Raw genomic sequence first — 16,871 nt, 5'->3', positions numbered from 1 at the left:
CCTAATTACTGAAGAGTAATGTAATGTGATTGAAGTTGGCTGGTGATGTCAGAGCGCCACCTATCGGACTCTTATGATCATTACAAAAGCAGACATTTACAGCAAGATCTCATATAGAACAACGTTTATAGTTTATACCAAACACAAAATGTATTCATTTGTTTAAAGAGCTCAACGAGAATTAGCATTTCTGTCTTGATATCAGATAGACCGATATATTTGATTTATGTATATATCTTAGTTATTTCACTGTTAGGATGCAATAACTCAGTGTAAGAGTCATTAGACAGTTGTTTAACCCTGCAGGACATAATCATTTACAAATGACGTGAATTACATATAAATGTAACATTTTATTTTAGTAATGACCTCCCCTTCAGCCAGACTAACTGACATCAGAGAATACGGTTAAGAAAGGGAGAAGTTGAAGATAGAGGAGTGTGTGTCTCACGAATACACACAGAAACAATCTCACACACACAGGGATTAAGAGAGTGCCAGTGCCAGCAGAGGGCGCGCGTGCACAGTGAGTCACTCTGCCGAAAACTGAACTGAACATTTGATTGATGTGTGTGTGTGTGTGTGTGTGAGAGAGAGAGAGGGGGGGGGGGGGGGGGGGGTAAATAAAGACGGTTGCCAGTGTTGATGTTCACTCCAGATAAAGACAGTGTTCAGTTCCAGCATGAGCAGAGACTGGTGTTACTGGAGCTACAGTGAAACACACTCTCCATGATTACACCGTTCTTCTGATCTCCGATGAGTGTGTTAGCGGCTCACACACACCCATCTGTACAGTCACTAATGTGGGCCTCGTGGCTCTCTGTGCCCTTGCAGAGCTGATAACAGTGTGTGTGTGTGTGTGTGTGTGAGAGAGCTCAGGTCACACTGAAAAAGGATTAGCTGCAGTCCCGGGGCCGATAGTGTGTGTGTGTGTGCTGACCTCTACAGCCTGGGACATCAAAAACAAATTCAGCTCAAAAGGAAGAAATAAATGATATTATGGAAATTAAATCTGTTTTAAGAGCAGAGACACGACAACCGAACGCTGTCGACACCTTCAGAAAACTATGTGTGTGCAGCATCTGACAGAGTGTGTGTGTGTGTGTGTGTGTGTTAAAATAATGACAAACAGCTGAAATAGAAAACATTGCTAAATTATCTTTATTTGACAATCTTATTTGTGGAGATTCCAGAGTCCATGCCTCTGCTGACATCATAACTGTCACAACACACACACACACACACACACTCTCTCTCTCTCTCTCTCTCTCCCTCACACACACAAACAGCTTCAATGCGTTAAATTCCCAAAATAAAAGATTCGATCATGAACTTAGTCACCGACTCCTGAGTCCAAATATCAATAAATAAAACACCAGGAATAACATTTATAACACACTGAAGATTCCTTTGTTTTGATGGAGAGGTCGTGACCCCAAAACCCACCGATCGATCACAGAGATGAAAACACACGACATCATCAGCAGAACAGTTCAAACTGACCAACCAGAATAAAGAATATGAAACACATGACCGTCGTCCTATCGGCATCGACTCACAGAGATCTTCATGAGTCGTGTAATCGTGACACGAGTAAACAACAGACACACACACACACACACAGGTTAAAGAGAACTGATGCAGGTTAAACGAGGTGACAGACTGAAGACGTTTGAAGCTTATGTGTGTGTTATAATTTATCATCTCAAAAATGAAATTATTCTAAAATGTGCAGTACATGAGATCCATGGGGAGGAGTCGGATCAAGATCCAAGGGGTGGAGCTGGGTTAGGGGTGGGTTTAGGGATCAGGGGGCAGAGTTGGGTCGTTCCTCATGTCTTTATCGTTATCTTTATCGTTATCGTCCTTGGTGTGAACGAGCCTTCAGTGTGACGGAGGAGGGCGATATCTCACTTACTGCATCTTTAAATCCAAGTTTAAACATCATGTGACCTTTCCGATCAGTTAGTTAGGATTATCGATACCATAGACTGAAGAAATATGTGCGTAGTGTGTGTGACGTCACCCGTAGTGTTTCTGAAGAGCGTTTCTGAAGCCCAAAGTGGGCGGAGCCGGCCGTCGCCATCTTGGTCGCGCGTCACTCCCGGATAAATGAACATGTGCAGCGAGGCGGATTAGCTGAGGTGACATGATGCTAACGCTAGCATACAAAAGGCTAGCAGTGACATCAGCATCAATCCACCTGTCACTTAAGTGGCCACGCCCTTAATTATGCAGAACTTTAAGGCTTAATATAATTTAAACGGATTAGTTATAAAAAATATTCACCGTCCTCACAGTCGTCATGAAGGTCAACATTAGCTTTATAGACCAAAACCACTTTTTGCACCAGACTGTAAACATGTTTATTCTGCTGTAAAGTTGGGCGTTTTAACATGCGTGTCTATGGGAGTGAGTCTCTTCTGCAGCGCCTCTAGTGGCCAGTGGAGGAACTGCAGGCTAACTCACTCAGTGCTGAGAGGGATCCCGATTGACGACTCCTTTAAACTCTGATCTCCAGTCTGAGCCGGTTCTATCTGAACACAGGCTGATGGTCGCCGCCGTATCCGTGTCCCAGCATGCTCTCCTTGATGCAGGGCGGACGGATCTCGCTAATCAGGCTCTCCAGAGACCGAAGGCTAGTGCTAGTGCTGAGGAGCGAGGCCCGGCTCCGGCTCGGATCCGCGGGATACGGCGCGAGTCCGGGATCGATGAGCGACGGTCCGGTTGAGATGTCGCCGCCGTTCCAAGCAGTCGCGAAGAACTGTCCGAACGACGGAGACGCTAGCTGAGATCGATAGCAGAGATCGGAAGAGCGACTCCCGTGTAGAGTTCGTCGGTTCTCCCAATAATCCGATCCCAATCCGCTAACGCCTGCGCTTTGAGTTGGCAACACGGCTCCGGAATAAGCGAAACTGGATTCGGCGAAGGACGGGCTCGGATGAACGTACGGATTCTGTCGGTGTCTGTTACGCGGAGCCACCGCCATTTTGGCTCGTTTGACATCGAGCACGCCTTTGGTGTTGACGATCGCTAACAGGCCCTGGTAGCCGCGGGCGTACGGATGCGGGCCGGAGCCGAGCCGCGTGTCCAGGCCGTTGATGGTTCTGCTGACGTGCTTGTGCGTCGGGACCCGGATGTTGGAGGGGAAGATCTTGATTGACAGCGGGGCGTCGAGCGTCTTCTGTGCGTAGGCGTTCAGCTCGGCCACGGACGGCTGGCGAAGGGAGTGTGTGGGGTTCGGCTCGCCTGCGGAGAGAGAGAGAGAGAGAGAGATGTAGACGGTGCATGGCATGAATAATTCAACTCCGCATTAGAGCTAATGAAATAAAAATCGAATTTTGAATATTTGTTGAATTTATAAAAAAAACTGCACATTCAAATGAAAAAAAAAAGTGCAATCGTATTCTTGGTGTGTCGAGGCGCGCGAGACATGATGATGACGTCACTGTCGCGTTTTCTTTTTTTTTTGTTGTTAGCTTATACAGCGTTAGTTAATGATCTGTAAGAATGGATCTTTATTAATACCAGTCATTGATTCGAGTAACTTTTTTGACATTTGTGTTTAAAGTGTTTCATTTCTACAATATATGGTGTAAAATCGTCTTAGTGCTGCCCTCTTCAGGTTGAACGGTGGCTACTGCAGTTGAATTTTCCTATTAGATGTTCTGCACTTTCAGCTCAGCACGCGAGCTACGCCCTTGGCAGTATAAAAACCAGCTTGTTTCGTCAAAACCACTGCAGCGAGTCAGGAGTTGGAATTGTGAGTATTGAAAATGATCATGATAGAGTGTTTTAGCATTGATTTTGTCCCCTCTATCTCCGCTGGGGTCCGCCCACTTTTTCAGCATTGCCAGTGGGTGGAGTCAGGCTCTGACCAGGGGTTTAGTTACCCTTTAAAAAGTCAATAAAAGATGTGATAATTTGGTTTACATCTGCTTATTGCGCCCTCTTGTGGACACAGGAGACGATACAGCACTGTATTTACATTAAGCATTGCCTTTAGAATTCTAATATAATTTGAATTTTGTTCATATTTAAGAAAGAAATTCGAATTGATCTTTTCAGCCCTGTTGACAGCGCTACACGGCGTTATTCCCAACGCAAACCTCCGTCCGACAGCCTCATGCACAACTCCCAATGATGTCTCCAGTGTGAGATCCGCTGTCCAACAGAGCGCTGGAGGAGCGTCGCATATGAATACAGAAGAGTGATGAGTGCAGGAATGATCACATGAAAAATCGCCCAATAAAAGGAAGATATTGTGTGGTTCTCCTTCACGCTCAGACATCTGCATCTCTCCAAAAGCTCATTTTGAGGAGCGAGACACCTCGGGCAATGTTTGATCGGTGCATTATGAAATTAATTTGGTCTTTCTTCAGGACAAAATTGGATTACCCTGGGAAATCAAGAGAGAAAAGGGATGAGGAGGGGGAAGGGAAGGAGCTAATTCTGTTTCAGCGGCTTGAGTGGAATTCATTTCATGGCGTTTGGCTTCGCAATTCGCTCTTGGAAACGAACGGGACGCCACGTCAGAGAAATAACAGTGGAGAACGCTGATATACAGAAGCACAGGGATATATACAGTACAGGAGTTGTGCATGTTTGCGTAACACTTGTGCATCAATTTAAAGAAGTTACACAAACAGGGGAAACTCGACGCATTAGAATTAGGGATGCATGATATATCGGCATCGGCCGATATATGTTCATTTTTGACATTATCTGTATCGGCCCGATTAGAAAATTTGCCTGATATATTAAAGCTGATAAATAATGGACTATTTCCTTCAGCTTCAAACACGCACTGTTCGCCAAGATAGTTTTGAATTGCTTAAAATATGATTTGGAATCACTTCAAAAAAGGAAAATACAGTGAAACAGTTAAGTCCGTCATATTGGCTACATAAAATTAATGCTTTTGTAATCAGTCTCTCAAAAATTATATAAAAATTTGGATTTGTAAATATCGGCCAACATATCGGTTATCAGCTTTCAAATATAACGAATTATCGGTTATCGGTATTGGGCAAAATTTTGATATCGGTGCATCCCTAATTAGAATATCTGGAAAAAGTTCATTTCAGTAATTCAACTTAAAAGGTGAAACTAATTTATTATATAGACCCATTACATGCAAAGTTTATGAAAACTGGATTACAACCTTTTCACAATATTCTAATTTTGAATTTGGGGTTTTCATATCTGTAATCCATAATCATCACAATTATAACAAATAAAGGCTTGAAATAACTCACTTTGCATGTAATGAGTCTGTATAATATATTAGATTCAGCTTTTAAGTTGAATTACCCATGTTAAAAACGGTCATAAATGAATGTGAAGTTTAATTCTAAAAGTTTGGTATTATTTTAAAGAAGACCTTTGGTAGATTAGTGTTGAAGTAAAAAAAAAAAGTTAAAAAAGTAATTAAAAAAAAAGTTGTTTAGGTTTATGAAAATGATTTATTATATAAACAAGTATTTGAACTCTAGCCATACATCTGAACAGGTCGTGCTCCACATCTGAGGTTAATATCTCCAGAAATGAGTGTGTGTTTGAGCGCATGACAGATTTACACACTGGGACACAGTCGGATCTGGGATTTGCAGTTTGTCTCTCTCAAATATTACAAGCACACACATACATTTTGTTATTATACACATTTAAACCACACTCTGACATCCATACAACACACCCACACAATTACAGCTGCATATTTAATCCAGTCAGCTCTATAATATCCATAAGCAGAAAACAGGAACAAAGGGAGTATTTGCTTTATAGGCCTGGTAATTATCTGGTAATTTTATTTTTACAAAATTTAAATTCTGAAGCTTTGCCAACAGCATGAATGCCTATGAACAGAGATTGCATCATTTAATAGTTAAATGGCTCTGGGATTAAAAATAGCAGTTTTAATGGGAACTATTTTATGTTTCTAGTGCAACATGGATTTATTAAAGGAAATGAGGTTGAAATAGTAAAAGTCCATTAAAAATAAACACCTGTGCCAAAATGTATGCAAATGACATTAACTAGGGTTTTTATGTTATTATCACAGTATATGCAGGACAATATCATACTGGTGTACGGATCTGAGATCTGTGCAAACGCCGAGGCTTTCAGATGAAAACGAGCCGGTGAAGGAAAGCGCTGAGATTGGATTTAAACACATTATTCAAGCAATTTCATGGCCGTTTAGCTTCCCACAACACCACTGATGAGCAGCCAATCTACTAGCAGAAATATGGCAGGAACAACACCAGAAAGTGCTGAAATGAAGGCAGGTCGATCACATCGCTCGGTGGCGGACGACTGAAGGATCTGGAAACACACACGTATAATCCATTCAGAGCCAAATTGAGCGTCACGTTGTTCCCGTCTGGGATTGATTCGGGACTTCATTTCATCCCAGGCCCACAGTGAGCCTCCAACTGTGAAAACCATTCAATCTACAAGATCCATCTCATAAAGGAAATAAATTGAGTGTTTGAAACGACGGGAAGAACCGGAGACCCAACGGGCCGAGCGACACCGAGGAGGAGACGCGAGCGAGTGCTTGAGTTTGAGTGTGTGTTGCTCTCAGACTGAACGAACTTGTGTGTGTTCAATCATTTCATCCCTTAAAACTCATCTTTGATCACCAAAATGACGTATTTAGCTAGTTTTTCCTTCAACAAAATATCTGGAATGTAACTCGACACCCTCGCCTCATTTAGTATGCGCGGTTCTATGAATATGCAAATGAGCTCCGCCTCCACTCATGACTTATGAATTTACACATGGCTTGTCTTAAAGCGTATTAAAAACACCACGTAGACACAGAAACAACATTAAACGCTGGATTCTCACCACAGGGGGAGTAACCGTGACTATTGACCAGTCAGTCAAACCAATCATGACTACAGACCCATGAAATGACGTTCCCTGTAGACGTAGAGAATATAGACAGGACATCATTACTATATTCACCCCAGAATAGTGTCTTAAAGGTACACACAACGCCTCTACCTTACTAATGTTTACAGACGGATAAGGTACAAAGTTGTCCATTTAAAAGTATTGACCCGGTGAAAAGCTTCAACACGATTGGTACGCCTCAAGCTTGATGGACGACACTGAGGAGTGTGTAGACCAATGAGAGGACAGTTTAACTCACATGTGACCCGCACATAATGTTGCCTTGAGCAAGAGAACCAAACAAGAAGAAAACGCAACATAATAACAAAAGTTTCTGAACAAAGCAAACAAACTACAGGTGTAGAGATGCCCTAAACCCGTGCGTAGGTGTTCGTTGGTTATGAAGAGGTAATTAGCATCCTGACCTTCAGTAATTATCCACCAAGCGCACACTGACTCTTCAGATACTGATACACACACACACAGCAATCGAGAAGCAGTTATCAGCTGAGAGTAAACGCACGTGATGTTCCTCAGACGAAGAAGCCCTCGATCATGAGGACGAGGTGAAGAAATGTCAATTAACATGCAGATAATTAACTCCACACACACACACACACACACACACACACACACACACACACACCTGATGCAGACTGAACTTCCAGAAGGACAAGAGCAAACCGCTAATACTCACGTAGACGGACTCCTTCATTACCAAGAGGAAGGACTAACAGATGGAGATCTTTCACACACACGCACACACACACACACACACACCGCTTCACATCTGACCGTGAGGGAAGCACTAAAGCCTTGCATTTGCGTTTGTCAGACTGCATTTGCTCGGCTCGAGCCCTGTCTGTTAATGCTAGAACCATGAGTTTAAAGGGTCACAGCACAAATTTGATGTTTGGAACGGAAGATGTTTTACAAAACATAGGAGCCTATTGACTTTCACTGTCGGATAATACAAATCTTTCAAATTTAACACAAAAGTTTGGGGTGAACTATCCCTTTAAGCCCAATTACCGTTCTAAATGCAAAAACGCATTAATAATTGAGAAATAAATGCTTGAAAAAAATGCATAAAAACATGAATAATTAAATGCATGCAAAATGGCAAAAAATTAATACGTAAATAAATGAATAATAAATGCATAAATAATTGAATAATTAAATGCATGCAAAATGGCAAAAAAAATACGTAAATAAATTAATAATAAATGCATAAATACATGAATAATTAAATGCATGCAAAATGGCAAAAAATTAATACGTAAATAAATGAATAATAAATGCATAAATAATTGAATAATGAAATGCATACAAAATGCATTAATATTTGTATGCAAAAATGAATAAATAAATAAATGCACGAATAAAGAGTTTAGTTATTAATCTACAGCATGTAATTTAACATTAACACAAAAAAAATATATAACACTTTTATATTTCAGCCATCTGAGGCTCAAAACCAAACAAAGAAACTGAAAAAGTAAAGGTGCATTACATTTACGTTATACACTCAAAGCAGATCTTATTATGATTTTATACTTTATACACTCCTGTATTAAGTGACATATTGTAAACGTTTACTGTTGTATTTTAGACATTTTAGTGTCATAATTTAGACTTTTAATGTTGTAATTTCGACAGTCATAATTTTGACTTTTTAAATGTTGTAATTTCGACTTTTTATTGCTATGATTTATATGACTTTTTATGGTTGTAAAAACTTTATATTTAATGTCATAATCATTGTTTTAATTGCAACTTTTAATTGTTTCAATTTCAACTTTTTAATGTCAAGTTGGTGTTTTAATTTGTGATTTACAAAAGCCAGATATTTTCCTCTGTGACAGAGACAGTGTTTGTGGCAGACTTACTCTTGTGACTGAGCGTGTCCAGAATCTGTGTTGCACACGTCAGCGGTCGCTGCCGGGCCGGCTGGTGCTGGTGCTGGTGTTGGTGTCGAGTCGGCTGGTTCGGTCTCTGAAGACACGCCAGCATGGTGCCGTTTCAGCTCTACAGGTCAAAGATCTGCAACAAGACAAACCAGTTCAAAATGATAGATTTTTAATTTGTCCTCGAGAGGACATTTTTTTCCCACCGTAGATGCGTACATCACACAAACAGACATAACATGTTACATTATCAACATATCACAATACCATCAAACTAGTCGCTGACATCACAAAAACAACAAAACAAAAACAATGGCTAATTTCCTATGCATTTAGAGCTTGTATAGATACAGGAACAAAACTTACTATACCTGGCCTTTCTATACATCGGCAACCTACACCTACGGCACGAGACTTATAAAGACTTAAAGAGACTTGTAGAGAAATGACTCAATTACACGTTTCTAAACCAGCAAACAGAAGCTGCTACAGGAGATTCAGACTCATAGTGCATGGACTGTTTCTGATTTATCTGCTTATTGCTCTCATTTCCAGAGGGCAGAACAGTTCAGAAGCATCTGTATGGACACGATTACCTACAACAGCAGAGATGAAGGAAACCGCCTGGAGAAACATCAGCAGACCTTCATCTTCACCTCACAGGAATCCCTTCTTCAAAACCAGTGACCCGACGGCCAAAACCTGCACACTCACAGCAAGGCCTCCATTATGGCACATTTGTCAAGAAGAGAAGATTCAGGTTTTTGTGTGGAGAGAGAGAGAGAGAGAGAGAGAGAGAGAGAGAGAGAGAGAGAGAGAATAAATCAGGTCCTCCTGGGAAAAGCCTTTTTAGTTTTATCAACAAGCGTAAAAGCAGCTTCAGCTCAGGGCGACAAATGCATTAAAGACACAAGAACTCTGTATTTAAAAAAAAGTATATATATATATATTAGTATTTATTCAAAGGAGAAAGAATACAAGAGAGACGATTTATAAGGGACGGCAACGACTTCAGTCAGGAGTGAACATTCAGCGTTCGTTCATCTGCAGAAAACACTTCAGTTTCCATAAAAACATGAAGCAGCACAACTGTTTTCAACACTGATAATAATCTGTTTTCTTTGTGAATATACAGAAAAGTGTAATTTATTCCTGTGATCAAAGCTGAATTTATCATCATTACTCCAGTCTTCATTGTCACATGATCCTTCAGAAATCACTCTAATATGAGGATCTGATGATCAAGAAACATTTATGATTATAATCATATTAATTTAAATATTTCTTTCTTATTATATAGCAGTTTAATACAACACAAGTTGCCCATTATACACACACACAGAAGGCAGAACATCATGATGGAGAGTCAGGAATGAAGCGTCTCTGCATGAAAACGAAGGATCTTGTCATTTTTTTGAGCTGTTGGAGGGACGTCAAACTTTGAATGGCAAGGACGGTAAACCCGTGGCACTTTACAGTAACATTGGCACCAGCGATAAGCATATTATCAAGCACAATGAGATAACGCTCCCGCACACGACCCGCCGATCAGGGGTTTCTGATAAGGCCCGTCGGCAGACAAACTGTGCCTGTATTCTGCTATTTCCCCAAACTGAGCACAAATATGGCATTTGCTGAAGATGCTGATATTTAATTATTTACTGACTATAATGTCAACTCTTCTACTAACCCTAACCTAACAGTCTACAAATAGATGTAATAAGTACATGGCGACTAACTGTCATTACAGTATTAGTATAATGTGAGGTTACGGTTACTAAGTTGAAATGTACTTGCGTAGTTAGCAGGTCTAAATTTGACTATTGAATTAAAGTGTAACCTACCTAATAAAATGCTGGATGGCAAGAGTTACTAAGGAATGACTGGTCAGTGTTAACAAATCTCAGAAGTATGGAAGTCCATTTTTGCCACAATAGAATAAAATCATGCTTTGTTAAATCTTAATTACGACAAAGTCAAAATTTTCTGTCATAATTTAACTTTTTATTGTCTTAATTTTTACTTTTTCATGTAGCCTAATTTCAATTTTTATAATGTCAATTTCAACAGTCATTTTTACTTTTTAATGTTGTAATAATTTCGACTGTCATTTTTTAATGTGATAACTTTGTCTTTTTACTGTCATAATTTTAACTTTTTATTTAATGTCGTAATTTTGACTATTTGCTGTCATAATTTCAACTTTTTACTTTTCTACTTTGCTGTTAAAAAGTTTAAATGGCTCATGAATTGAGAAATCAAATTTTCCTCGTTTCATTGTAATATAAAAACCCTGCACGTTTCAGAACTTCCTCGTTAGTCCAAAAACATTTATTGAAACCAAATACGCTGAGACTCTCAAAACAGGCGAATATTGTGCGATTAATGAACGACACATCGCTGTACACTGTAAAAAAATATTGTTGGTTTAACTTAAAAAAGTAAGTAACCTGGTTGCCTTAAAATTTTAAGTTGATTGAACTGGAAAAAGTGAGTTAATACAATGAAGGAGAATGATTTAATCATCAGAAACTCAAAATAATAAGTTATCTCAACTAAATAAATTATTAAATTATAAGTTGATTTGACAAAAGAAAAAATGTTGTGATAACAAATCTTGAAAAATCTTTTTTTACAGAGTACCGTTAGTCATCAGTAATGGTTTAATGAGAGAATTACACTGGTACTGTCATGACCGTAGTGTCGAATCAGCTCTATTGACTTCTTGTTCTCAGGTTTTTAAAGGTTTGGAAAGTGACTTTGGTTTGGAGGATTTGTACAGATCAGCTTCTATAGGATGAGTCGACAGACCGCCTCTCTGTGGAAGAAACGGGATCCTATCAGAATAATGAGGAGATAACCGAGAGAGAAAGAGAGAGAGAGAGAGTTTGACACGCAACATCTGCGGATTCATCCGTAAAGCTCCTCATGCATTTTAATGGAATCTATAACTCCAGGATTAGCCGATAAGGGACGGCCCTGTTTAAATTCTCCAACGCTTAGCATAATTGGTATCACAGCGTAGCGGAGAAGACAAAGATGTTTCTTTAGAGCCGAGCTGCTAAATAACCTCTGAAACCGTTCAAGCACGTCTCACCAAAGCCCGGAAACATGCAATTATTTACATCCCAACATTTACAGGGGATTCGCGGCCCGCTTTACGTGGAAATGCAGATCTGATGGATTATGCAGCGACTGCAGCTTCAGCACACGCTTATCTATACAGTCTCATAACTAGTGCACTGCAAAAATGCTTTTCTTACTTAATATTTTTGCATTGTTTCCACTTTTCAGTGCTACAAACTCTTAAATAAAGATGTCTTTGCTAAAGTAGTAAAATGCCATTAGATATTATGTCTTCTTTTCTGGGGAAATACATCAAAATTAAGTGAGTTGTTGCTTAAACAATGCAAAATTATCAGCAAATCGGGTAAGAAAAATAATCTTAATTAGTAAAGACATCTTTGGTCTGGAAAAAAATACTAAGAAAAGGATTTTTATGAGTTATTTGAGTTATACTGCTGATTTATGATAGAAATATGATGTTGTTCACAAGGGCTAAAAAATGTGTGCAACAAAATGTGCGACTATCTCCACATCATACACATTTATAAACACATTTATTTGTGAACACTTTACAATAAGGTCCCATTAGCCGGTGCGTCATAGTCATTTGTTAATATTCTTTGTTAATGTTTGATAAAATGGTGAAATGTCATCGTTCCTTTTCACTTTTCAATTTGAAAAAAACAAGTCTTGAAACACAGTCGCACATCTGATCTGACTCCGTCTGTGATCCACCGCTCCTTTTTATCGACTTAATTTCACATTTTTGCTGTAAATTTCAACTTCTTATAGTAGTCATTTTATTATTTGACTTTTTATTGTTGCAATTTTGACTTGGTTGTCATTATTTCTACTTTTAAATGTCATAATTTCGACTCTGTCGTTTAGATTTTTTATGTTGTAATTTAAACTTTTTACTGTCATAATTTCGACTTTTTACTGTAGTAATTTAGACGTTTTAATGTCTAATTTTTTATGTAATTTCGACTGTCATAATTGTAACTTTTTATTGTCGTAATTTAGACGTTTAAATACCATAATTTAGACTTTTTTAATTTTGTAATTTAAACATTTAATGTTGTAAACATTTACTGTTTTATTTTAGACTTTTTAATGTTGTTATTTTGACTGTCAATTCAACTTCGATTTTTTTATTGTTATAATTTCAACTTTTTACTGTTGTAATTTCAACTTTATCTTTAATGTCGTAATTTACTTTTTATTGTCGTAATTGTGAAATTTTTAATATCATAATTTGTCATAACTGTGATTAAGAAAAGCATGATTTCCTTCTTCTGTGGCAGAGACAGTCTTTCTGCCAGAAGGTCTCGAAAAAACTAAGTTGCATGAATAAACTGTAAGTCTCGCATCTGATCTAATGAAGTGCTCCCGTCTCCTCAATCCTCAGGCTCGCGGGACGGTTCGTTACGCTGTTAAGGGTCACCGAATCCTTCAAGTCATTAAAAATGTTAATAACGCAGGGCGCTCATGAGAAGACGGAACGAATTCTTCCTGCAGGGTTTCCACACGAGAGCTTCATAATGACCCGCAGAAAATAGACTTCACTCCGCGAGCGCTAAGGCGCTAATCACTCGACCAATCACAACACACTGATCAAGCCGACCAATCAGAGCACAGTGTGCTTTTCAGAAGGAGGGGCTTCATAGACACAGGAAGTAAACAGAGCGTTACTGACAGACTGGGGAGAGAGGAGCCGCAACAATGGAGAATATGAGGAGAATAATCATCATTCAGTAGAGACCAAAAACAACATGAAGAAGTCCTTTTTAAAGAACTCAGTACTTCACCTGGTGTCTTTATCCTATAAAAATAAAACAACCAATTGGGCAGATGCACAGGACGGCAGCCAGCCCATAATGACACGCCACTTCCTCAGCGGATACAGGTGATTATTACTGTGGATGAGGAGAGGAAACTGCTTAACAACCTGAAGATTGACATCATCGCTGTAAGAGGATCTGGGCGAACGACAGTCACAACAGCATTAGAGGAACTCCCTCACTAACCAGAACACGAGACCGGCAACAAGAACTGCAGCAGGGAAAGTGTGTGCGAGATAGAGAGAGAGAGAGAGAGAGATACACAATACACACTAATACACAACTTTACAACCATGACTGAAATAGAGCAGATAAAGATAATACTAGGAGAGGGACAGACCGCAGCACTGGCTGCCAGATACGTGCGTGCGTGCCACAGCCTGAGAGACAGTAGGTGAATGTGTGTGTGTGTGACCTCAGTGTGTTTTCCTAATGTCCACCACAGTGACCCTCAGTTTTGTGTGTATGTGTGTATATATGTATGTATGTTAAAACACTGTGGTATCAAACGTTCATAGAAATTATAATCTGTTACACTGTTATTTTTTGCAATTAATTTAATATGTACATTTTAATTTAAGTTGTTATAATACTTTGTTATTATTACTGTCTTCAGTGTTACAAGCTTTGGCAATATTGTAATATGTACAGTCACGCCAATAAAGCAATTTGAATTGAATTGAGAGAGAGAAAGTGTGTGTGTGTGTGTGTGTAGTGAGTGAGAGTGTGTTCAGTGTGCGTGTGTGTGTGTGTGTGTGTGTGTGTTCAGTGTGCGTGTGCGTGCGTGTGTGTGTGTGTGTGTGTGTGTCTGTGTGGATGTAGCGGAAATGACCTCCTGCTCCAAGAACAGACATCAAAGCGCCGCACACGTCAGTCACATGACATCAACACTGTGTCCATCACAACCAGCCTGACAGACAGGGGAATCATACCATAAACAGCTCTAAACATCTGATCCCAGCAGAATCCATATGCGATATTCCAGCATGTGTGTGTGTGATCATGAGTCCATCAGTGTGGTCAGCGATTTAAATTCCCTCGAATCCCTCCAGTAGTTGAGTGTGATCCTGCAGATCATGTTTTGAGGATGAAGATGAAGAATATTCTTCTATAAGTGCACCTGCTTCACGGTTCATCAGCGACACTCTCCGACAAACACAAACATCGGTTGAAAATCATCTCCAACTGATCTTTGATGGCGATCATGAATCAGTGGTTGTATTATTAGAAGCCCCAAGGAAAAAAGTTTTCTTGTTTATAAAGTGAGTTTGAGTGTAACCGCGGATGAGCGCGAGCTGGAACTCTCCTCCGCTTCTTCATCTTCTGATCTCACACACACACGACGCGACGCTGGATCATTCCGCTGACGCAATCTTAGCCAATCAACGTACAGACGCTGTGTGATCGGACCAATCAGTGGTGACAGGAGGCGCGGCAGAGAATGACGCGCAAAATCTTAAAGGCGCAGTGGCGTCATGTGCGTTTCTTATTACTTCTAGTCAGAGCCAGTGTGTGTGTGTGTGTGTGTGTGTGTGGTGTGTGTCACAATGACAGTAAAATTGTTCCATATATAATTTCCGCAGTGAAGACGGGAAGGTTTATGAGTATAGATTAATATTCATGTTTTTGAGAAGAGGAGTGTCAGTCTAAACTGAATACACAGAGAATTTACTACATCTAAGGTTTAATTTTAAGTCACGGTAAACATTCACCACCACAGCTGAATCATGATGTGGATTTACAGTGAGCACAGAATCTCTTATTAATGTTATTTGAAATTCATATCCAGGACTAATTATGAAGAGTGAAATACTCTTAATGTTCAGTGCGCTCCATCCATCCATCTGAAGGGAGGATGCGGATCAAATTAATTCTATTTTCCACGGCCCTTTTCCTTTGTTTAATGGAAGAATGGCCTCCATGAAGAATAGCTTTGATATTGCATAAAAACCAGAAAGAGAAGTAAAGTGTATTTAAAAATCAAAAGCCATTCAAGGCAGTCATATGCATATATTTCTGAGTGTTTTTAATTTAAAATAAATTTCCATTTTTAATCAGACTCACTATTAATGTGATGCCACTGTACGGCAACCATGGACAACATGCTGAAACACGCTGGCAACATGCTTATTAATGTGCTAATTAATTCTAGCAACATGCTAAAATAAAAACATGCTAGCAATGTACCAATTCAAGCAAGCAACATGTTAATCATGTCAAAAACTTGTTACAAATTCCAAAAACCTGTTAAAACCTGTTAGCAACATACAAATGCATGCTAGCAATGTGTTAATCATGCTATTAGCATGCTAAAATGTTAACAATGTGATTATTCATGACAACAATGTTCTAAATTATACTAGAAACATTCTATCAACGTGTTAAAACAAGCTAATAAAACATTAATTCATGCTAACAATGTGTTAGCACACGCTAGTAACATGTTCATTTATCTTAACAACATGCTAATTCATGCTAGCAATGTGCTAATTCATGCTAATAATAATTCCTAATTCATGCTAGCAACATGCTATTTCATTCTACCAACATAAAATAAAAACATGCTAGCAATGTGCCAATTCAAGCAAGCAACATGTTATCTAATGTTAGCAACATGTCACATCTAGCTAGAAACATGCTAAAACGTGCTATAAACATGTTAAAACATGTTAACAACTTACCAATTCATGCTAGCAATGCGCTAATCATTCTAGTAGCATGCTAAAACATGCTAGCAATATGCTAATTAATGTCATTAGTGTACTAAAATCTGCAACAAACATGCAAGCAAAACTTTCAGTAACTTTAACTTTCAGACATCACTTTGTCAAGCCGACATTAAAGTTTGTTCTAACAAACTTTACTTTCTAGTTAATCTTATCCTTCATACTCAAACTCTGAGGTCATGATCATTTTCCGTTAATATCAGATCAAATATCCTCTATTTAAGCATTTTTACCACTGAAAATAGTGCCTCTTTAATGCAACACAACAATGACAACAAAACAAAAGGTTACAAATGAACATGGAAACACATTAAAATGAAAACACTATTAGATTTTATTCTTCTAAAATGAGTGTTTTGTGCAGATTAATGGCAAATAAGTAAACTCAATCTCTGTCAAGTTTTCACCGATGTAACAACATAACATAA

General features: G+C 39.0%; 1 protein-coding gene across 5 annotated transcripts; it reads right to left on the bottom strand.

Annotated features, from left to right (window-relative positions):
• Positions 1–1,135: 1,135 nt before the first annotated feature.
• Positions 1,136–15,068, bottom strand: LOC120478449 (protein FAM222A). Of its 5 annotated transcripts, none has more exons than XM_089126255.1 (4): positions 14,650–15,068; positions 9,411–9,532; positions 8,793–8,946; positions 1,136–3,249 (listed from the first exon to the last, which is right to left on the bottom strand). In XM_089126255.1, exons 3-4 carry the CDS (start codon positions 8,914–8,916, stop codon positions 2,534–2,536), a joined length of 840 nt encoding a protein of 279 aa, XP_088982381.1. In that variant the 5' UTR covers positions 8,917–8,946; positions 9,411–9,532; positions 14,650–15,068; the 3' UTR covers positions 1,136–2,533. The 5 variants fall into 5 exon arrangements, with proteins under 5 accessions (XP_088982381.1, XP_039526284.2, XP_039526286.2 ...); XM_039670350.2 differs by having other exon boundaries at positions 9,407–9,532; positions 14,650–15,067; XM_039670352.2 differs by lacking the exon at positions 9,411–9,532 and having other exon boundaries at positions 14,650–15,067.
• Between the last annotated feature and the right edge of the window lie 1,803 nt (positions 15,069–16,871).

Source organism: Pimephales promelas, chromosome 23 (assembly GCF_988280905.1).
Source record: "Pimephales promelas chromosome 23, fPimPro1.hap1.1, whole genome shotgun sequence".
NCBI lineage: Eukaryota > Metazoa > Chordata > Actinopteri > Cypriniformes > Leuciscidae > Pimephales > Pimephales promelas.
The sequence above is the reverse complement of the archived record's forward strand: the minus strand, read 5'-3'. Positions and strand labels throughout refer to the sequence as shown.